The 25,016-nt window shown below is 37.4% G+C and overlaps 1 protein-coding gene across 1 annotated transcript in view; it reads left to right on the top strand.

Annotated features, from left to right (window-relative positions):
- The window catches only part of nrxn3a (neurexin 3a), a 241,614-nt gene that overhangs the window by 864 nt on the left and 215,734 nt on the right, over positions 1-25,016 (top strand). The window contains exons 3-4 of the mRNA XM_040137140.1: positions 3,108-3,187; positions 16,312-17,454. Coding sequence (XP_039993074.1) covers positions 16,770-17,454 — 685 coding nt within the window. The 5' untranslated portion in view covers positions 3,108-3,187; positions 16,312-16,769. The remainder of the gene's footprint in view (positions 1-3,107; positions 3,188-16,311; positions 17,455-25,016) is intronic.

The following is a 25,016-nucleotide window of genomic DNA, read 5'->3' as shown; positions in this document are numbered from 1 at the left end:
TTGTTCCCATGTACAGCTTCATGTTAAAATGTCAAACAAATGCACCCTGACACGCTGCACATATCCCTGTCCGTCCAGCAAACATGGCTAATACACTCTTTAAATATAGATGCACGTTTTGATGTAATTCGAGCATTCGGTATAACATGCAGTTGATACATGACCTTCTGTGTTAACGGAGATGGACAGCAAGCACCACCAGGCTGCACGCTTCTCGCCATGCAGTAACAATCACATTCCTCCATTATCTGTCCTCTCTGTTTGTATTATAAAATCCAGCTGCTGGCTGCTGTTTTCACACAGATTTACCAGATTAATTAAACGAATGTCCCTGTTTTCTGTATTTCAGAAAAGCCATGGCATTACAACGCCGAGGTTTAAAAAAACAGGCATCTAAACATGATCTTTTTGTGTTAAAATTCGTTCGAAATATCGAAATAAATTAAACCAATCCTCGATTAATTTTTAAAACGTGACGTTAGAACGATTATGTGTGGGGATTTTTTTTTTTTAAATGAAAAAAAAAAAAAAACAGTAATAATGATTTCGATTATTTCGGTTTCCCGGGGGATCAAATGGCGTCCGCAGGGACAGCAAGGAGGTTTGTTGAAATGTGACTGCTCTGCTCCCAATAAACTGCATTTCATGCTGCATATTGAGTTTACAACTTTTGTCCGTCATCAATCCACATTTGAAAAGCCACAGTCTGGGCCTGCTTTGTAGATCAGTGTCGAATGTATTAACTGAAAGGAATTTTAATCAAAATGAGAACTGCGTTTTTTGCAGTTTGTCATTTTCACTGCGATGAATGCAGGGTGTCCATTTATACAATAAATATTATCATTGCAGGAAAATACGAGGCCTTATGCAGTGCGACATAAGAGTCGACTACTTGCCGCAACATAAGCAATGGTGTCTAGGCCTCAATCTTCTGTCTGTCTACGCCTTTTGATATCTACACGCTTGTCTATAAATGATCAGCAGCTCCAGTTTTTAACTGATGTAACAGAGTCTAAATTGGAGCGAATTCAGAAAGGACAGAGGATGACAAGTAGATTTTTATTTATCGCTGCAGCACACATTTTGATATGAATAGTAAATAGGATTCGATGATTCTTGTGCATTTATGCATTTATGCAGAGGGAATTCCTAATCAGGATTTTTCCAAAACGGGATTCGGAATGGGCGTGACCCAGCCAGAGAATGCGTCTCTTTTCCCTGCAAAGGGCCCAAAGGTGCTTGATCACCTGCTCCTAAACCGCTTAAGACAATCGTTTCCAACACCAAAGCACCAGGAACAGTTCAGTTTTATGTCATATGTTTCGAGAAAGAAAACAGATTGTGTTGTTTTATCCCCTTTTTAAAAAAAAAAAAAAAAAAAACTCATTTTACTGTACTGATGAGAATGATCAGGCTAGATTAAACATGATTATAAATATGTGATCACTAATTACAACTATTCACCTATGATATTGATACAGACGGTGCTATTATATGGAAAAGACTTATAATATACCTACTCTGAGTGTAATGCGACCTACATATACGGTGCTTTTTTTGTGCAAGATATGAAACCACCATATTTGATTTTCCTGCTCGTTTTCTTGTCCCCCTATTTTTATGTAGGGTGGGGGTTGCTGTGTGTAGGATGGAGGCTGTTATGGGTAATTTGGCTGTCCTGTTTTTTTTTTTTTTTTTTTTTTTTTTTTGCTTCTGGTTGGCAGCCGATTAACTGCGCTGACAAATCAAGCGCAAAAAGCCAAGGGCTCTCAAGGTAACTCTAATCCCTCTGGGCGGGGAGAGTCAAATATTACGCAGGATTTTGGAGAATGCTCTTTTCTTTGATTTGTTTAATTTGGTCGTTTTTCTGCTCTCAGAAGATGACGACCCCCCCCCCTTCCCGCTTATTATTTTTTACAAGTGCAGTAGTGTGTGACATTGCGGGGCCATTATTTTGTATTTCGTATCTAGAATTTCTGCTGTACCATCTTATAGTCATCTTTTTAAATAAGACTTTCATATATAGATGAAATTGAAATTCTAAGGAAAATATTCCTTTAAAAATGAGGAATCATGTAACACTTTGTACCTTTTTTTTAAAATTTCTGCTGATGTACCATTTAGAGTATTGTCAAAATGCAAAATGATGAAAAAAAATCAATATAAATCACATGAAAACCAAATCAGTCATTAAGAAAAAAAGTCAATGCCACAACGAGAAAGACAGCACGATGATATATAAACTGATGGTGATTGTGAGGAAAAAGGATAGGTAGCTAGTTGTGTTCACTGGTGGAGTGTGCGCAGTGATACATGTGTATATAGAAGTGTGTACAGCTGATGGAGAGGTGTGTATCCAGGTGTTAGTTGTTTGCATGCATGTGTAATATATTTTGTGTGTCTGCAGTCATTTGTACACATTTGTGCAGTCATTAGCATTGTGTGTATGATTAGATGATTGTGGTTTGAATGCAGGAAATGTGTGTGTGTTGTATTCTGGCATTGGTGAGGTGTGTATGCAGACATTTGTGTGGTGTATATAGAGATGTCTGTAGGGTGCAGGTGTCGCTGTGTGCATGTGTATGTGCGGTGTGTATGCAGACATTTGTGGGGTGGTGGATGCTTTCTAACTGGGTGATGTAATGCCGTGAAGGGTGCTGCAGCAGAACCACAGAGCCCAGAGAAGGCGTGTCCTTCCTGCAGAGTAGCTGGATAACAACACGGTGCCCACACTCCACACGCAGCCAAACAAATGCCAAAATAACACCTCCCCACCCACAAACACACACCCTCCGTCCCTCACTTCCACTCATCTTCACATTTTACATGTACCTGCCTTTTTATTAGTCTGTTTCTATTTCGGTCTTTGTAAAATGAGCAATCTGAGCAGCAGAGGTTGTACACAGAAAATAGTGGTAGATACAAAAAAGTAGAGTGGTTTACAAAAAGTAATAATCATTCTGAGAACAAACCAAAGGATACTTCCCCTATTTAAATTTTACTAAAGGATTTATTTAAATGAGCTGGTTGATTTTAATTGAAAAATTAGTTTCTGTGGTGTTACTGTCCGTCTGTTGATTAATGTTGTCATCTCTTTTAAATTTTAGGGCATGGGAGTTAAGTGAAGATGGTGAAAAAGTGGGGGACAACCTTGCTTCATACCTCTGTGCAGTGTTCAAAACCAAAAGTATGAATATGTATGTGAATATAAGAATGTGAATATTTTAGAAACGTTGAACGACTATTCACTTTAATCCCCATAAAAAGACAAAGCTGATAATAAAGTAAAGATGTTCAGCTGAGATACCAGCTACTGATTTTACACTATTGCTGATGTTACATACATTGCACGTAGTCCATTTTAACTTTTGATCCTCATTCTTTTTTGCAACAATTTTTATCTAAATAGAAGCATTTTTGCATGTATTTATATAGTTATATTGACTTATTTTAGGGTCTCATATACCATGAGGCGATATAAATTCTCTGGGTATATGAGGCCATTGTAGGTGTTGTTGCAAATCACTAAACAGGATTCCCTGATGACGGTAATTGATTTTTATGATTTTTGCATCTATGTGAAGATAATATCTTTTATACGTTAGTCACTTGAGTCACTGGAGTAGCCAAAAACAGGCATTCCTGCCTGTCAGTTATCCATAAACAGAGTTTCAGTAGCTCTTCAGTGACTTTACTGTATCACAATACATATACAGTATATTGATAAAGTGATACAAAATTACATAGTGTACTATGATAGAGAATGTTGATCCCTAGTTTTTTTAAATAGATGAAATGAAGCAAAACAGATGGATATCAGCCTAAGATGGTCTGTCAGTGCTGTTCGATGTACCCAGAGACGTTTGTGGCTGACTTGAAGTGTGTGTTTGCAACATGATGAAGAGAGAAGGCGGCGAGTAGTGTGGGGTAAGGGTGTTTCATGAGATGCATGACTGGGTGTGGATGAGATGAAACATCCCTCTATCTCTGTTGCTCTTTCTCCACCTCTCTGTTTTCACTCATCTGTCCTTATGCTGTCTCTCCTCCTTGCCTCCAATGTCAGGTTTCATGTCCTGGGCAAATCATTTCAGAGTGTACCACTTCAGCAACGAAGACCTTTGAATCTTTTGTAAGATGTACACGTCATATTTTGAAGGCCTCATGTGGAGGACATTTTGTCACTGTAACGTGACAACACACGTTACTGCGTGTGTTTTTTGTGTGACGAGTGTGCGAAGAGGGCACCTGCTGTAAAATTACTGGCAAGTGGAATCCATTTAAACACGAGGGGCCTACTGGTGGGCTGCTTCTATTTGCATTCACACACACACACACACACACACACACACACACACACACACACACACGCTTTCCCTCTCAGTCCGCATCGTAGTTAATAGGATCCAGAGTGCCACTGCCTTTTGTCAGTGTGTGTATGTGTACTCGTCCCTGTGGGGTTTGTCAAAGGAGCCTTTCACCGAGAACAATGATTCATGCCGTTTAGCCTTTTAACCCCCGATGATGCTCAACAAAACATACTCTCACACTCTCTCTCACTCAGACACACACACACACACACACACACACACACACACACACACACACACACACACACACACACACACAAAAACTGAAAGTGATGCCAGAACCAGTCAGCATTTTTAAACACTAGTGTACAGTATTTACACGCTTAAGTGTGAATGCAGAGTAGGACGAGAACATGGGTGTATGAGCCATCTCTGATTAGCTGACACCAATCAGCAGGCAATACTCAAGTAGTAAAGATACCTAATGCAAAGGACTGCTGCAAAAATTCTACTGCTGCAGAGAAAAAACAAATAAATCAAAAATGAATAAAAAAAGAAACTACTTTCCCTTGTAAATGTCAAAATTATTTTTAGGGAGGAGAGTCAGCTCAACTTTAGCTCCACTTAAGGCCAAAAACACACACAAATCCACAAAATTATTAATTATTTTGGACTGAAACTAGAGAAAGCTGATAATTTTGTGAATTTTTCAGCACTTCTGCTTATGACTATTTTGATGCTTAAAAAAAACAAAGCAAAACCTAACCAAAAAATTAAAGAAAAAAAAATCCCAAAAACGAACAAATATGTCAAATGGAATATTAACATTTTTTAAATAACTAATTTGGCTGTGTTACAGTTTACTAATATTTTCAGTAAATGACAGAATAAAAATTTTGTGTTTGGAATTCAGCAAAAAAGCCAGATTTTAGATATATGTAATTTTAGCGTAGTATAAAAAAAAAAATGCAGCTAATGGTCAGTATTTCATTAAATTACAGTAAATAAATCAAATATAACCACACATTGCTTCAAAATGAATTGTTGTAAATATAATAATCATACATAATCCTAATATATATTACATTATACAATGAGGAAACTCTGATGACGGAGCTGGATAGCACTGATTGACTGATATCTCTACTTTTAATAGAAGGTTGATAAGCAGCTCCATAGGTATAGATCTAACCCTCAGGCACGGTCTGCTGAGGTTTGATAATAGATCCGAATAAAGAAAAAATAAATAATATGGTTGAAAATGTTGGAAGGTAGAGCAAAAATCTTGAATATGTGAATCTGGACAACTTGGAAAAAAGTATAGGTATAGGTAACTGCTACACAGTATACACTAAATAAAAAAAGAGGTTCACATTTCCTTTCTGTATAGTTTCTTACATTTAAAATGGACAATTAATGAATTATAGTAGACACACATGTGATAATTTCCAAAGTAAACTAAGTTTATGCTGACTCACCAGGAACTACATAATGTTTCTATTTCATCTCAGTAGGGCTAGATGATGTAACAAAAAGTGATATCAAACTAATTTTACATATTTACCTTAATTGCAATAAATTGACCATGCATTTAAAACACTTTAAAAATATTATTTTGAAAAACCACCAGGGCTCCCTGACAGCTACATAGGTGTTGTGATATCTGAGAGATCCAGGTTTAAATTATGCAAACTTTTTCAGTTGTTAGCTTTAGTGCCGACATTTAGTTTTGAATGAAGTTGTAGAATGCAAGTGATGATGAGGCATGTCACTGCTAAGTGGGTGTCATTTTGTGGGTGATGGTTGTCCAAAGCAGCTTCGTGGCTAAAACTTTTATCTTACTGGTTGGTGACTCTGTGTCACTGTTGCTGAGTCAGTGTGTTGCTAAGTGACTGTCCAAAACTCACTGTGTTTAGTAATACTTACATTTCTCATGGGCTGTTTTTGTATTTTTGACGTGAAAAATCTGAAATGGTGTTTCATATGTGATTAACATGTGAGGTGTGTTTTAAATAAATTCACATGTGCCTTTCTTTTCTGATTCTGTATGATGATTAATGTATAATCATCACAGGACAGTTGTCGGGATATGCGGCTATGCAATGCTTATTAGTTTAACAAGTTCAAATTTTTAGGGTGAAGTCTAATATGGTAGAGAAACTCTGAAACCTTGCTTGTTTTGATATTGTCAGATAACGTTTTGACAGAAAACACCATTAGACTTCCTGTGCACATTTCATTTTGATGATTTCTGCTAGTCAACCAGTGAATTAGTAAGGAATATTCACTCTAAAGGCAGCCTCAAAATGGGCTTCATTGTACCTAACTCACTACTCAACTGTAACATACCTGGAGTGATGACAGGCTTTTTAATGTGTAGAAAATAGCTTTGCTACTGAAATAAACTTTAGCATTTTTCACCTCAGTGATGATATACAGTATACAACATCCTTTTCAGTTGATGTTGCTGAAGAGTTTTGCAATAACAGTAAAGCTGAAGCTTACAACTTGACCTAGCATAAAATTTTTCACTACAGCTGTCAGTGGTCTAAAATGTTGTTTGGTCTAATCACTCTCACACATAAATGCATATTCACAGTGGTATTCATTGACTAGCAGTTGCTCCTTACTTATTAATGGCCTTTTTATAAACAGCTGGGATAGCCATGCTGAGCTCCCCTGTGAGCTCGTGCAGTTAAATCTCACAAATGGTTTTTGATATAACAGGATAGCATGTAAAAGGATTTTTTTTTTTTTTTTACCTGGTGTGGAGGTGTGGAGGTTTGGACTCGCACAGCTTTGGCTGAGAGAGGAGACATTTCAGGATGGCCTCAGCTGGCTTTGCTACCATGCAGGAGTACAGTATCACAGGTCAGCATGGTTATACCCTGATGTGATGCTATATACAAAATACATATGGGCTGCACCTCTGTCATGGGTACATCTACTGAAGGGGCTATGTGTCTGTTTCTTAATATCAGTTGCTTACAGAGGCACATCTGTCTTGATGTCTAGGATACTGATCTTTCCATTGATTACACACTTCAGTATCCATCTTAATCTATGGAGGTACTTGGATGTGTTGCCTTACTTGCCTTGTTGTCATGAAACCGTATCAGCCTGGCAAAGTGATCCTCTGGTAATTCATTCTCTCTTGTTCTGTTTTTCTACCACATGTCCACATCACTACTACATTACACAATACATGAGGAGGTTGACTAAAACCTCATCAATGCCAATGTTCAAAGATGTTCCAGGCTGATTAACAGGATCAGTCGATCCATTTCTAATGTTTGTTTGCTCTGGGTATTCTTGGCCGATCAGTTTCAAACATATCTAAATTTACACGTTTTACTGAAGAACAATTTTAGGCTGTACTGTACATTATATAGTTGCATTCAGGAGGAAGAACAAATTGTTTTAAAAAATGTAAACTGTATTTAATCAGGTAGTCTCATTGAGATTGAAATCTCTTTTTCAGGATAGAGCTAGGAACATGAAACATTCAGTCAGACAACCACACAACCAGCATACAAAAACAACACGAATAAGGCCAAACAACCACAATCAACAAAGAACTAATAAAAATGATTGCAAGAGTCATACAAAAGATGATAATATAGCTTTATATAAGCTTTATATAAATTGCCAAGGGGAATTAACAAATCTAGCTTGAGGGAAGTTTGCAGTTCATTTCATTTAAAGGGTACATAATACCTGGAACTAGTTTTTCCGAGATTAGTGCATACATATGGATTATCTACAATTAAGTAGATCGTGGATTGTGTACTGAAGAAGACTTTGGAAGTTTGAATGGTAAAGCTTTGACAGTTATCATGAGATTATTATTCCTTCATGTCAGTAAGGAAGTCCATCCAACTTTGTGATACAAAATGAGCAATGATGACTATGAAGTTTTTAATTAGTTTTTAATTATAAAGAGTAATGCACTGTAATAAACAGGGTTTAGTTGCTGAAGTAATGATGGGGCAATGTGACAGTATTGAATATATCTGTGATCAAAGGCAGACAGTAAAATTGACTGTACAATAGTTTTATGGTTAAGAAAGACAGACAGCCTTTGATATAGAACGCCTAGTTTGATTTTTAATTTTTTCGAGCCAAATGCTGAATCTTGAATGACAGTCTGCTGTCAAGCCAAATTCCGAAGTATTTAGTAGGAGTGGCATGGGTACCATTTTTAAAGTTTTAGTGGCAGGATAATCAGACAGACTGGTGGATGTGCAGAATACTGTGTACTTGTTCTTGTCTATATTTAAAACAAGTCTTTGATCGAGAAGTGATTATTGGAAAGCATGAAAGGCAGACTGTATCATCTGCATAAAAATGGATGTTGAAGCACTGATTAGAAAGAATGTTATTTATGTATAATGTAGTAACGGACCAAGAATAAACCCTTGTGGCACCCTGATGGTAAGAGGGCCTGGCTCAGCATCAAAAGCCACAACAGTCTTGAGTTCTCCTTGTAAGGTAGGCATTGAACTGAGAGTGCAACATAATTTAGCCCTAAAGACTATAGTTTGTTAATTAGGATTTTATGATCAACAGTATCAAATGCTTTTGAGAGGTCAATAAAGAGAGCAGCACAAAACATCAGATTAGACACAGTATCAGAGGAGACACAATAGTGCCATTGCACAGGAAGTAAAGGTAAAATAATTTGTTGTCTAGTCTAGGTGATGTAATTTCCATTAAGCCTTTTGGCTATACCAGCTACCAACAGGCCACAACGTACACTGAATGCCTTGATTGTTGACAAGAAAGGATGCAGGCCTTACCTGAACCCCGGAGCTTAAAGCAGCTATAATTGATATTTACATAATAACAATCAGGTTTTTATGGGCAAATTGAAAAGGTGCATAAAAATTGTGGGTGGAAACACATGATCTGTTGACTTAGGGGAAAAAAGGAAAACGTGCTTTCCATTAGTTGTTGGGATTTATGTAGTCAGCTTTAACATCTGGTACATTTAGACAACTGATTGAGATGTAGATTAAACATTAATAATTTTATAAGCACTCTCATTTTGCTACAATATATCTATCTATAGAAATTACTCACTAAATCACATATAAAAGATCATATATGTGATTTTAACTTTGTCAACACCATAGCAAACAAACACCTTTAGAGACTAGGTAGCAAACATAGTAGATAATTTTGCAGCTAAAGAGACAAATATTTCCCTCAGGAGTTGGTAGAGACGAAAAACAGAGCTAAAAGAGAGTTAATATTGAACTTAAATTCGCCAGCTGGTCCACTTGGAATGAATGATAATGTTGCCGTGTAACTACTTAATTTGTAATGTGTAATAAGAAACTTTTTGCTAACATATTTGACATACCAACTTAAAAGGTAATGATACTTGAGACTGTCCTCCTGTAAAAAATGAACACATAGGTCTTCTGTACAAGCAAGTTATTACGAGTCATAGTTACATTTTAATGTAAGGCGACCTCTAGCAGCTATATTAATTATATCAGAAGAAAAAGAGGAAGTTGGATGATGTAGTATATAGAGTGGTGATGTAGTATAAAGTCCGCATTAGGAGGAAACCTTGTAGTAATACTCAACAACCATGGGCTGTTCTAGGCACTTCCAGCTTTCAGTTTCCACTGTACGAGATGTTATTCAGAAATAGCAGTTACGGGGAACTGTGGAAGTCAAGACGAGATCCGAAAGACCAAGAAAACTTTCAGATAAAACTGCACATTTGCAGGGCAGAAAGGCAAAGCAAAAGACCCATTTGATTGCAAAGGACCCGCAGAAAGGTTTAGCTGACACAGGAGGTGGTGGTGCACCATTCGACTGTGCAGCGTTGCTTGCACTAACATGGTCTACATGGAAGAGTCATCAAAAAGGACACCTTAGTTGTGACCTGCGAAGTCAACGTCTGAAGTATGTAAAGCAACATTTGGGGACAGATACGTAAACTGTGTAGATTCATGACTAAAACTCTGTATGCACAAAAACAGAAATGTGCATATGCATTATTTTTGTCAAATTTATAAACTCTTGCATACGCCTGGTTCTGTTTATATAGATCTCAATCTTCATGAAATTGTACTGTCAATTCTTTAAGTTCAGAGTTCTTGGCAGCGTACAAAAAGAAATGGTTGGACTACAAACAGGAGGCAAAAAAGCTTATTAGCGCACACAAAGAAAGCATGAGGGCAAGAGGAGAAGGAAATTGACAATGAAAATTTTGTTTCATGTCAAATTTGCCTTTTTTTTCATTTCCACTTCATATCACACTCAGCTTGCTCTAGAAAACCATGTGTATGCATTGTCTGAAGTTTGCTTGAGGTATGCACATTCTTCCATTATATAATGGGTTGTATTTACAACTTTTTACTTCAAAATCAACAAAATATGTAATTTGCGCAGCGATGGCAAAACCTTTGCATACAATTGTACTTTGACTGTGAGGGTTTTACTTATATGTTAAGAATGAAAAATTTGCGACTTTCCAGACTAATTCATATCAATAACATTTCTTTTTAATATTAGATAACTAATAAATGTAATTCATTTAAGGAGAGAGGATTTTAATATGGACATTTTTTTTTTGCAATGTATCAATATATTTTAATGTGGAAGTAGATTTTATAGAAACAAAATACATGTAAAATATAATGTTTAGTCACTGGATATTGCATCAGGACCTACTTGTTTTTTTTTTCTGTGCCTCAGGAGGAAGCTGTCTCTTAAGGCTGGTCATCAGACAAAGGCAGTCTGCCTGGCTGACTGATAGTCATGCTCTGCCATGAGAATAATGAAACTAATTTACCCAGCAGATGACCGATAACTCCAGACAACCTTTGTAGAGGAGAGAAAAATGCAGCACTATATCAGGCACTTTTAATTAGGATTGGTGACTGCCAACAGTAAAGAGCATAATACCTATGAACAGTCCACTACATTACTTCTTTTTTCTAAGAAAGTGTATGCTCAGTATGTTATGAAAGACACATGTTGTGTTCATCACAACAAAATCCTACATGTAATTTGTGCTAATTGTACCATCCATCAGGGCTGTCGCTACCTCCAGCGACACTGAGATCACATCCTTACCATTTTTTTTCTGGGAATTTTGGGGTTTTGGCAACATGTGGGGAGTTAATATTTTATATTGGTGGATATTTTTTGGGCTGGTTGCAGTATTTGTATGCTTATTAGTTCAATTAATAAGTAAATACAAGAGGAATTATTTCCCCACCAGATTTATTCTTGGCAGTGTGCAGAGTTGCTGTTCAGAGGGGGAAAAAAAGTTGATTTTGAGTTTTTCACATATCTAACAGATTTCCCTACTTCTAAAATAAACTCTTTAAAAACTCACTGGATTATCTGAAATGCATTGTCACAAATCTTAAAACAGGAAACATTTGTTATTTTGGACATGAATGGTTTTCAGAGGACAGGGACATTCCTCTTGGGAAATAATATTTACAGACAATATTAGTTCTGTCACAATTTGTTGATTTATTGATCTGGACAATTTACAAAAACTTAATCCGAAAATTTCCATAATCAGTCAATCATTTAGGGCAATTTTGAAGAAAAAATACCAATAATTCTTGTACCCTTGACCTCAATATTTCTAAAATCCTGGCTAAATGAATGTGGAAGGTGCAGTCAGTGGTGTAAGGAAATACTCCAGTCCTTTGCTTAAGTAAAAGTACTAATAAAATAATGTAAAAATACTCAGGTACATGAGGAAGTCCTTTATTCAAAATGTTACTTAACTAAAAGTATTATCAGCAAATAGTTAAAGAATTAAAGTAGTACTAGTACTAGTTCTGCACAAAAAAATGGCCAATGTAACTGATACATTATTATATATTAGATTGCATAAATTATATTTTACTGGCTGATCGAGGTGGAGCTAGCTTTAACTACTTAATACACCATTAGGTAGTTTGATTTTGGGGGTAATTTTAGTGATTTGGCACCAGACAGGCACAGTATGAGGTACTGTGTATAAAAAGTAGTTAAAGCCAGCTCCACTTTGACGTGATGATAAAATGTGTTCCATCATTAAATTCAGCTGCCTAGCAGTATACAGGTTAAGGTACATAAAAAGATAAAACAATGTAAGCTAAATTTTAAGTAGTAGTAGTGATGATGGTAGTGATGATGATAGTGATGTTGATGATGATGATGATAATAATAATAATGATGATGATAATGATGATGATGATGATAATAACACAAGTAAAACTTTATTTGTTTTCATTATATTTTTCCTTTATTTTACCAGAAAGTCCCATTGAGACTTGAGACCTGGCTAAGCCGTACAAACTCACAACATACTAAAATACAACTTGTACAATATAAAATACCACTTATGGCATGAAATACAAAAATCCACAAAAAAAAAAACCCAGCAATTTGAACTTAATGAGCTCTCAAGAAAATCAACCATGTCTCATTCACTGCATTCTTTATGATGCCCTTAAATTTTTCAATGGATATACATGTATCTAATTTTAGATCCTTCTGTAGATTTTTTCATGTCCGAGATGCATAATAAGAAAATGCAGTTTTCCAAGATCTTATTGATAGCTGAAGCGCTTTGAGGGTATTTTATAAATTATGGCAGAGTATATATGAGTTAGAATAGTTACATAATTAGGGGTCCAAGTCGCGAAGCTTTGGGGCCACGCATGCAGAGTGTGACCCCCAAGCGCTCGGAACCCTATTGTAATCGCTCAGGTTTTTATTAGGACTCCAAGGCCGAGGGGGCTGGGGGCCACACAAGCAAAGCAGTGTGGCTCCTAGTACCAGCAGTGCTGGGAGCCATATTGTAATTGCTTTCAGGTTTTTTATTTTATTTTATTTTTTCAAATTTATATGTTTTTATCCTTTCATTGGTAGCATTGGTACTGCAGCATACACCGTTTTTCAAGGGAAGTTATAGAATGGTGCACACGTCAGACACCAAAATGACACATGTCCTCCAGCAGGTGACGTTATAATCGAAGTAAGCGCGTTTTGGCCAGTAACTCCCACATAGTACATAGTACATTCATAAAGAATATGTGCACGCGTTCCCTGAATGTAGCTGAATTTTGAGATATAGGCCACACCCCTTACCTCCTGTAAAAAAATTTTTGCAAAACAAAATATATGCAGAACATACTTTTTTAAAATCCTCCTAGGTTGTGAGTCTGATCTGCATGGAACTTTGTGCATAGAATGTATGGATGCTTATGAGAAAATGTTATTAAAAGAGTTCCAATAGTCCAAAACTGTGAAAATTATGAAGGAACAATTTCCCATAGATTGCAGAAAATTGAAGAACCTGGATTGATTATTGGATCAACCCCAAAACATGGAGTAAGTTGCAACCGGCTCACTCGACCCCAAGTCCAGGGTATATGCCTGGGTAGTTAAACATGCTTTCTGGAATACCCCCAAGAAACATTCCAACCTTGGCCTAGAGTCAAAATTCTGTTGTCATTTTATATCTCAATTCATCTGCATCGTTGCTTAAATGGTATTCTGCTCTAAAAATATCAAATTCTTCCACCATTTTCCAAAAATTAGAAAGTGGAAGTGAAACAAAGTGGTTCGAGGCCATTCATCCGCTTCTCACGAAATTTGGTATACATCATCTACAGATAATGCTGAGAAAAAATTATCAAGTAAATTTCAATACATCAATCCCTTTTGAAATTATACATTTTTAAACTTGTGTCTAAGTCCAATTTTACACAACTGCTCATAAATAAAAATTGGCTAAAACGATTGTGACCAAACTTGGTGCATGTGTTCGGATGCCAGTTCCTTGCTTCGCTATGCAATCTTGGGATATTCTGCCTCAAGGGGGCGTCACAAATGTGAAAGGTTTATATCTTGTAATTGGGTGCATGTGTTAAAAAGAAATTCAATTTGTGCAACCTAGAGTCGAGACTCAGTCGATGTATAAAAATTGGTAATGATTGATTAAAGTGGGCGTTGTGTATCATAAAAAAATCTAAATTTCTATACCTTTCACATTCCAGACTTCAAAAAGTTCAAACAAATCACCTGTATGTCTTACAGAGCTGATTTTTTTTTTCTTTTTTTTTTTTCTCTTCCCCGGTGCAACCACTTAATCGTGACAAGTTTGCCTCACTGCAACCTATGGTCAATTCAAAAATCCGTCACTCTGTATTTTTCAAAATATGCAAAATCAATTAACATTAATATCTCCACAAGTCTTCATTCAAATGCTACCAAAATTGACAGTTATTCTCTAGATAGGAGATATCAAGTGTTTCAAATGGTGTTCAGATCAGTCAAATGGTGAGTGCAGCGATATTCAATATCTTGCTGTAATTCGTACTGTGTACACAACATTTTCGATTTCATCTAATTTTTAAACAAATTTCTCCAAATTATTTGACAATACACTAGAGTAAAGCAGGTTGATGTGTGATTTTTTTTTTTTTTTTTTAACATATTTATTTTTTTCAGAATTACATCCCCAACAGTTAAATTATGAATTTTTTAAATTTTTGTGATGTCGTGTTTTGTGGGGTTGATTTTGCTTCCTCACTCAGGAGCCAGTGGGTTGGAGAGGGCATAAGGAAAGTACTTGCACCTTCTCTCCATCAGGTAGATGGGTTAGGGTTTTGTGTTCAAAACATTCATTAATGCATTCATTACTGACCTAGCTGACTAACATTATTATATTTTATCTTAAGTTGACAGTAAATGTCATTTTAGAAAGTTTGATAACAATATTGATAACAATATTTCAGCTATTTATCTGTAAATGTGGAATTTTGGTGAATATTTCAGCTTTAACTGCATTAATTCCCATAGAACTCTGCTGCACACTGGAAGTTACAGGCATAAACGGCTGCTATAATAACTCACTACTTTCCAAAAACACTATGATAAACTCATCACCATAAAAATATTTCATCATGGTTAAGTGTTACACATCATTAAATTATTCAATCTCATTGACTTCAATGCAGTAATTTACTAATTGCATGCAGAACAAAGGTAACGTCAACTAACTTTGTTAGTGTCAGCAACAGCTGTGTTGTCCTGAGAGTTCAGTGGTCTAAACACATAGCTTGTAACAGTAAGGTCACCTGTTCAAATTCCACCTGACGCCAAAGTGTTTTAAGCTTCCTGTTTCTGCCATCTGTTGTGAACTCTTGTAATTTAAAAGTTGATATGCCATATCCTGTGCTACTTTTGCAATTTCCAAACCCAAATGCCCAATCTCCCTTGACAAATATATAATTAATACACTTTCTTTTTATTATTTTTGTTCTCTGCTAGCAGTGTTTGTTCAGCAAAAACCGTAAGACCTAGAAACACCAAGTATTGGCAGGTGGGTTGCAAATTCCACCCACAATTCAGGGACATATGACACTCATTGACCTTAAGGTGAGGCTGTAATAATCAAGTTTATATTTTTGCAATGATCTCAAACGGATTGGCCTAGAGTAAAAAAATCTTTTATCATTTTAATCTCAAGTTATCTGCGTCTGGTCTTCTGCTCTAAAAATGTCTTATTGCAATTGTCCGCAATCTGCTTGGACCCCAATTATTGCCACTTGGGCTATATTTATGTATGTTGTACATCTAAACATGATAATAAATCTAATACTGTTAAGGTTGCCTTCATTAAAAAGCCTCCCTTGTTTGATCGATATTAATGCATTGCATCGTAGAGGCTCATTGTGTTGTTTTTTTTTAAATGTAAATTCTTAATCTGATTAGTACCAATTGCTGTAGCTATAGTTACTTCTCAGAGCTGCTAGTGTTAAATAAATGTAGTAGACCACAAATGTGAAGTAGGATAAAATGGAAATACTAAATTGACGTTTTACTTAGATTGTACATATAAATGTTATTTTCTGCTATCCTGGGGTTTAGATGCAAGAAAGCACCCTGGGATGTGTGTTTTGTTATTAGTTTGTAGAAAAATCAATGGTGATGGAGCCCTTGTAACTTTTTGCCTCTCTTTTTCTGACAGTGATGGAACTGAGAGAGGCCAGTGGATCCCTTGTCAGCTCCATTTCCCAGCGGACAACATGAAGGAAGGAATTCCACTCGCCCTGATAGACAGAGAGGTCCATTCTATCAGACCTTGCACCAGGAATCTTTATAGCGTCTGTTTTGAAGAATAAAAAAACACAGTAAATCATCACCACCTCCTCCCCTCTCCCTCTGTTGGTCCTTTCATTTACCCTACAGAGGAAAACAACAATTCCTCCATACGACCACTCTGAAGCTACTGGGCAATTTACTCATGTAATTGACCTTAAGACTGTTAACCACAACGACTGTTATCCTGATACTGCCCTTTTTCCTTAAATATATATTTCTGCACATATTGTTGATAAAACTGTGGATCCCTGAAACTCTGTCTAACCCCCCCTAAGATTGAATTCCCCTAAAATACTTTTTTGGATTAATAAATTCTTTGCAACTATGGATCTTGTAGGTTTTTATATCAGGCTGCAAGTGCTCCTCAGCACATGTCTGGGACTGGAATTTTTAGGCACACCAGGTCAGTGGGCACGCTACCTCCGCTGGGACGCCAGCACTCGTGGTGACCTCAGCTTCCAGTTCAAGACAGAGGCTTCAGAGGCGCTGATGCTGTATTTTGATGATGGAGGCTACTGTGACTTTCTGCAGCTGTTGGTGGTGCAGGGCCAACTGCAGCTGCGTTTCAGCATCGACTGTGCTGAGACCACAGTTGTGTCTGACAGACGGGTGGATGACGGCAGCTGGCACTTTGCCACTCTGAGCAGGTATAACCTGCGTACAGTGCTGGTACTGGATGGCCAGGCCACAGCTGATGAGGTGCGGCCTCAGCGTCAGTTCATGAAAATAGTCAGCGACCTGTTCCTGGGTGGAGTGCCTCAGGATATCCACAATGGTGCACTCACACTGCCTACGGTGCGAAACATGCAGCCCTTCAGGGGTACAATTACAGACCTCAAATATGGAATCTCACAGCCCCTGTTTCTGGGAAGCCTTAAGGTGCCCCTGGAGTCAGAAGGGTTGTGCACTGTGAACCCATGTGAGAATGGCGGTACATGCTCAGTGGTGGATGGAGAGCCGATCTGTGACTGCTCCAAAACAGAGTACAAGGGTCGCTTCTGCAGTGAAGGTAGTGCACACCTTTAAAGTCTCTATCATTCTCCCTGATAGTCTTTGGCAGCACTCCAACTGTGAAACACTCACTCACATTCAACTTTGAATTTAACAAATTTCTTAGAATTGTTTTGTATTCTAACCATTTTTAATTGTTATCGATTGCATTTCCGAGGGGGCCATTATGCAAAAAATTTGCCTCACACTGCTGTACCTGAGGGCTTTATTTGAATCGCTGAACAAAACAAACATATAGCCAGTAATTCAGAGTACTGGGATGAAAGCTAGTTAAAACTATCTAAAATAAACAAACAAGAAGAAGAATTCTGAGTGTTCTCTGAATGTTCATTCACATTTGGAGAGCTGCATCAACCCAGCATGGTTAAAATCATATTTGATTTTGTTTTTTCCCTTATGCAATGGTACAGCTGATTTAACAGCTATCAAGGGTGAATTTTTCATGTTACGTTATAGGAATGTTAAAGACCAATGTTGTGACCTTGAAGACTGAGGTTTTTGTCTCCGTAGTCTTAAGGATTGTTTCAGCTACTACACATGGTATCATGGGCTCTGAGGCACTTTGGCTTTGTGGGCATGCTTGGCTCTCCCAGCGATTGCTATTTTCCGTGTGTGTGTGTGTGTGTGTGTGTGTGTGTGTGTGTGTGTGTGTGTGTGTGTGTGTGTGTGTGTGTGTGTGTGTGTGTGTGTGTGTGTGTGTGTGTGTGTGTGAGAGAGAGTGGGGGGGGGGGCTGAGACTGTAAAATCAGACAGCTAATCTAACTATGGTTAGCCAGGGAGGCGCAGGTTAATGGCATCGGTCCTGCAGGCAGTGATAAGGACGCCTATAGAGAGAAGAGGGCCTACTGAGCCCCTTTTCTTTACCCAATCACAAGATGGCAGGTGTTTTTATATCACATCCTTTTGTGGTGAGAATTTTGCCCGAAATCTGTTTCAATCGCTCTACAGCTGGCTGTACCCAGACCTAATTGATGTCTATTAAAAGAAAGCCCTTTATTCATTTCCCCCATGTATTTTGTCCCTTCAGGCCAAATAAAAGGCACTTTAACTTGCTTTATGTAGAAACTTGGATTTCCTGTGATTTGATTAATCCTGAGTGCAGAACATTCTGTGATAATGCCTGTTTTGTTGTGGTAATTGGTGAACATGCAGTTGGTGCATGGAAAATGGAAATGGATCGGGTACCTCTGCTTTTTTTCTTTGCTCTCAAAACACTATTGTCATGTACTTAATTATTCACAATCAATTCTTCAGGCTTTCCAGCAGCTAAGGAGTAGACAATAATCTGACTCCTTATAAGATAATCAGTACTACTTAGATGAGAAGTTGCTGAACTCTTTTTTCCAAATGGTAATTTCAGATCACAGGTAATTTGTTTTAACATTTTTTTCTCCTACGTTTTACTTCTTTCTTTAATTTTCAAATTCTCCTCTTAACCTCCCCCAAATATAGAAATTTACATCCCATTTGGGCTGATGCCAAATCCCTGGTACATAAAAAGGCCAGTGAATCTGGAATTTAAAGATTAGTTTTTTATCTATCTCTGCCAGTGTTTGAAATAAAGGAGAGGATGGGGTGGGGTGTGGTGTTGGGCTTTTCCTTTTCAGTGTCTTTGTGGTGGCTGAGCTGATTTACTTACGCTCAGCTGATTGAATGGGTGGCAATTAACTGACAACATGCAGGCTCTGATGGTAGAAAAAGACAACTAAAAGAGAGGTAGTTCGATTCTAGCTGGTGTGTAAAGTAGTAAAGAAAATCTGCAAGCTCAGCTGGTGCTTAGTCATGACATCAGGTGGTCGGAGGTATAGCTGCAGCTGCTGGCTGCTGACTGCCACTGAGCAGAGGAGCCACACCTCTTTTATAGTGACCTCTCAGCACTGAGTACAAGTCAAATATATGAGAGAGCTCTGTTCCTGCTATTACAGCATTATATGGTCTGGTATCTGTTTGCCCACTCAACTGATTTGATGTAGTCCATTGTCAAAGGGTGATAAGGCATCACAATAGTTAAACATTTCTTTAGGTCATCACTATTAATACTTAATATCCCATCTTCAGACCCATTAGTTTACCTTGGTCTGTGAATCTGTATAAGTTCAGCTTTATTCCACTGTATGATCTTATTTTTTCTTTTCATTTATTTTATCGTTTTTATGTAAGTCCATGAAATCACAAGTCTTTAACTTAATTTCTTTTTGTGTATGTTAGTGCAATGTTATTGGAATGTTTTTTGTTCTTTGAATAGACATCTCTGAGAACCAAAACAAGGCTAAGGCCTCTATTTTTCTGGCAATGTGTGATCTTCTGCATGCAGTGGTAAATTCCAAAAGCTGGGCATGGTGATCCTGACCTATAATATTTTACCTACTTTGGCTTATATAGGATGAAAATACCATAAGCTCACCCACTCACTGCTACAACAGAACTTAAGTCTCTATATGATAAATTAAGACAATAAATTAATTGTTAATAAAGTCACAAGGTATGATTACAGTACTGCTGACAGAGAAATATAATTGAAATGACTTAAAATATTATAAGGAATTTAAAAATAATATTTAATACTTACAATGTTAATATAATATTAAGAATGTAAACTACTAAACTTGGTAGATACAGTATGTTCTAAGTCACTATAGTGATATTGTGCTTGGTTTGAAGTGATAAAGTAAGTGAACTAGTGCGTTGGATATTTTTTTGTGTCAGTACTTGTTGTTCATGCAGTCCTTCTGAATATTGTAACACATCTCCTATTACATCTCTTTATATATATACATATATTTGGCATAATCTATAACAAAGTTCATATTGAGGCTTGTTATTTTTTTGCACACATGGTACTAAGAGAGATACTAGAACAGTTTAGTGGAATAATTTCCTTATTCTCAGCTGATGGAATGAGTGTTTGTCCTCAGATTTCTGTCAGCAGCTGGAGGTAAATATTAGTTTGTCTACAGGCTGATGAAGTGGTGAGTGAAATTCGCCAGATAGACTTTTGTTGAACTGTGGTCAGGTTCATAATATCAGCAGCAGAGATAGATGGTAAAGGGACAACCCATAAAGATTATTATTTTTAATTAACTCCACCTTTTTGGTCTTGTTACCGCTGGCTTTGCAAATACTATCAACACACACTGCTATGAAACTAAAGGCCTAAAGAAGTATAACATTAGGGTAGCAGATCCTAGAGGCTGCAGTGTTCATTAAACCCTACTTTATGAAAGTATTTGAAAGAGCAATATACTGATGATTGTTCTTGGCTTGGTTTTACCAATTAGTAGGGCTAAAAATCTATGCTGAGGGTGGCACTAAAAGATTGAAATCCAAAATGTTTATTCTCTAATATCACATTCAATCTCTGTAAAGTGCTTAGTACATGTCATGGCAATTTCCCTATTAGATCATATTTTGTTTCAGTGGAAATTTTGATTTGAGGAAGACAAGTCATGGACTGTCTTTCCTTTGGTAAGCACAAATGTGCTTAGTAATTTTCACCTCAAATTGCCCATTGATTTTTTGTTTTTTGTACAAGTAAAAATTTTGGTCTTATGGCACTTCAGGGACAATTCAGGGAGTAACTAAAAAACATTTAAGATAATTGTGAGGACCATTGGAATCATCCATTATGTTCAAGCTATGTTGGGGTTTCCCCCAGGAAATTGGTTAACAAACCTGATAAGCTCTGCCAATAAATACACTGCCCTTGCTGTGCCATGAAGTGCAACTGCTGGTTTTCCCTGACACTTAATAAGTCTAATATTATAGTCCATAAAAATTCTGACAGCAGAATGGCAGGGCGCTTCCATTATAAAATTCTGCATGAGACCACTATGGGTGACAAGGACATTTTTTGACACAAAATTCCATATGAATCATCTTCTGGGAACCATGAATATCTACTGCAGAATATCCACAGCAAATATACTGTATGTAAGGAAAAAAATGATTAGTTAATTAAACAACAAAAAACGAATGCAAAAGTTAGCAGATTTGGTGCATTTCATGCATGGTTACATGGGCCTCTACAGTAAAATGAAGGTTCTATTTACACCAAATTTAGTGTTGCCCCACAGGGGCACTATTTTGGACTCATTTAGGTAAGAAGTATTTGAATAGGGTGTTCTCAGTTGTTCTTAGTACCTCTATTCCAGCTCTTATATCTGTTGGTATTACTACATGTCCTCCGTTTCCCTCTCCTGACTCCCTTGTCCTCTCACAGTTCTCTCTACAAAACACACACACCGCTTCACCACGCTCCAGCCCCTCAGTGCTGTGTTGTGACTCAGGGAGGCATCGATGCGAGTGCATTGGTGACTATGGTTGCTAGGCCACTTTTCCCAATCTTGATTTACAGCCCCCACATTGGGACCTGCTACTAGAGTTGATTTATGTCTGACTCTCCCTCTCTCACTGGTCTGCCTGGCTACCTCCTGGGGAAGCAGGGAATTCAAGCAGCTCTAAGAGAATTTGAACTGTTGATTGATAAGGGCTAAATAACATGCTTAATGAGGCTGACTGAGGTGGACTGGTGGATTGCCTGCTTTTTTTCTACATTAGAGAGAAGAAAATATGAAATGACTGAAAGTCAGCAAAACATCAACGTATGACCATGTATTTTATGGGGTATACAGTATATCATTACACTGATGGGCTCCGAGATACTAAGCATAACTTATGCTAAAGTACTTAATTTCAATTGTTTAAATCCAAATTAATTCCATTGTTTAAATCCAAATCCTTTTTTCAAACACAAACATAACAAATATCCCAAGACTGTGATGGATGTGGGGGAAGAAAAACTGCTGAAGAGAATCTTATGCTTTCAATCTGTACATACAAACCGGATCACACACACCATGTCCTCAGCCATACTCTATTTTCTATATAATGCCCTATACGGCATTTACTTACAGTATTTGCTTTACTATTTACTATTGCTATGTGACTTCTAAAGTTGTATTTGCTATATACTGCAAATTCTCAAAAAAAAGTCAGTATTCAAATAAGCACAAAAAATAAAGACCCGATTCTCATAGTAAAACACTGAGGTTGAATCACATGTACAGTGCCACTACTCTTATCAGTACAACAACAAAGTAATGTTATACTCACCACTCTGCTCTCTCTCCTTTTAACACTAATACTGTTTTCATTTATTAATTAATTCCAATCACTTCTACTTTTACATTTTTTGATAACCTTCAATTAAACTCTGAACTTCTTGCAGATGTTTGAAATTAAAAGACCATAGGAACAGAAAGGACTCTGCTGCATTCAGACTGACATGAGCCCTGCATGAAATAATGTAGCCCTTTCATTCATTTGACTGCAGCCAGTCCATCAGAGCAGTTGGGGTGCCAACACAGATGGCTCCGCTAAAACAATACAATGTCATCTGACAAGGTGCTGCAATGGCCAATCACATACATGCTAACACACATTCCTGGTAGATTACTTTGTAACCTGAATGGCATATTTCTACAGCTTACCTTACGATTGTCACAACAGCATAAAATAATTCATTCATAAAATAGTTGGCTATGCATATGACAAACCATTGAGCGGTGTTCTGCAAGGGCAAAAGGAGCTAGTGGACATAATGAGTAAATGACTGTTCTTTCAGTAGAAAACATAATTTAATTGTCCATTTGTGTTATTTCTATCAGTCACATTCTATTATGCCCTGACACTTATATATACACTCACTGAGCACTTTATTTGGAACACCATACTAATTCTGGGTAGGGCTTCCCTTTACTCTCAAAACAGCCTCAGTTCTTTGTGGCATAGATTCCACAAGATGTTGGAAACGTTCCTTTGAGGTTCTTTGAGGCTCCATTTTGACATGACTGCATCACATAATTTCTGCAGATTTGTCAGCTGCACATTCATGCCACCAAACATCCTAAAGGGATTGCACAAAGTGTTCCAAAAACCATTCCCCATACCATTATAGCACCACCAGCAGCCTGGACTGTTGATGCAAGGCAGGTTGGGTCCATGGATTCGTAATGCTGATGCCAAATTCTGACCCTACCACCTGCATAGCTCAGCAAAAATTGAGATTCGTCAGAACAGACTACATTTTTCCAGCATTCAACTGTCCACTTTTGATGAGCTTGTACCTACTGCAGCCTCAGATATCTGTTCTAGGCTGACAGGAGTGGAACCTCAGGTAACACAAGTTTTCGATGTGTTATGCATTCTGAGATGCTTTTCTGCTTACCACAGTTGAAAAGAGTGGTTATCTGAGTTACCATACCTAGCCATTCTGGCATTCTACTCTGACCTCTCTCTCCAACAAGGCATTTCTGTCCACAGAGATGCTTCCCACTGAATTTTTTTTTATTTTTTGCACCATTCTGAGTAAACTCTAGAGACTGTTGTGTGTGACAATCCCAGGAGATCAGAAGTTTCAGATATACTCAAACAAGCCTGTCTGGCACCAACAATCATGCCATTGTCAAAGTGACTGAGATCACATTTTTTCCCCATTCTGATGTTTAATGTGAACATTAACTGAAGCTCCTGGTCTGTATCTGTATGATTTTATGCGTTGCACTGCTGCCACATGATTGGATAATTGCATGTATAAGCAGGTGTACAGGTGTTCACTCAGTGAGTGTATATTACGTGTTGGAACAGCAATCATCAGGCTCCAGGTGTTTTTTCTTTTCAACTGTTACTGAATTATTTCTACACATTTGACAGTTCAGATGCTATGTGTCATAAGTAGTTGCTGATTCCTCAAAAGTATGCTACAGGGCGTGCGGAAGTCCCATTTGGTGAATAGAGCTCCTCCATTCTCACAAGGAGACACGAGTGAGGGAAGCAAGGACTCATCTTAGCAAAATGGAAAGCACCCATAGAAGTGTTTTCATGCCCCTATTGGCAAGATGGCATTAGTTATATGTGCTTTCCAAAAAAGGTTAGTGGAACTTCGTTATCATGGTTACAATAATAACCACTTGGTTAAGGTTAGGGAATGATCATCATCATGATCAAAAAACCAATGTTGGTTGATCATTGGCTATTGGTAAGAAACAGGTAACAAACAGTGGTCCCCTGTGTCAAATTCAGACCTCCTCCCTCTGAGACTTTCTGACCTTATTCTAATACCTTCTTTGCTCCCAATGGACAGCAGTCATAATTAATTTGGTCACAAGAGGGCTTTGTCACTTGAACAGATGCCGTTTTTGGGAATTTGCTGAAATGACTGATGCACTCATTTTTCTTGGCGGGAAAGTATTAGTTCAAAACACTGTTTGAAATCCTCCACCATGTTAACATTTTGGTTTAAAAACATGTTGTTCTAAAAGTAGGAAATTTTAAATTTATTAAATCTCAAAATACATGAAACAACTGATAAAATGCCCACCATGTGTAAGTTTTAATTGTAGAAGGTATACCTGATGAAGACCTTGAAGGTTGAAATATTGCATCATTAAATTCTTGGGAGCTTGCAATGTTAAGTGTGCAGACTACTGTCCTGCTGTATTTCCTGGTTCAAACATAGTAGCTGTGCAGATAACGCCCTTCTCATATGCCTGTGTTCCATGA

This window comes from Xiphias gladius, chromosome 10, assembly GCF_016859285.1.
Source record: "Xiphias gladius isolate SHS-SW01 ecotype Sanya breed wild chromosome 10, ASM1685928v1, whole genome shotgun sequence".
NCBI classification, from domain to species: domain Eukaryota; kingdom Metazoa; phylum Chordata; class Actinopteri; order Istiophoriformes; family Xiphiidae; genus Xiphias; species Xiphias gladius.
This window is presented reverse-complemented; position numbering and strand designations above follow the sequence as displayed.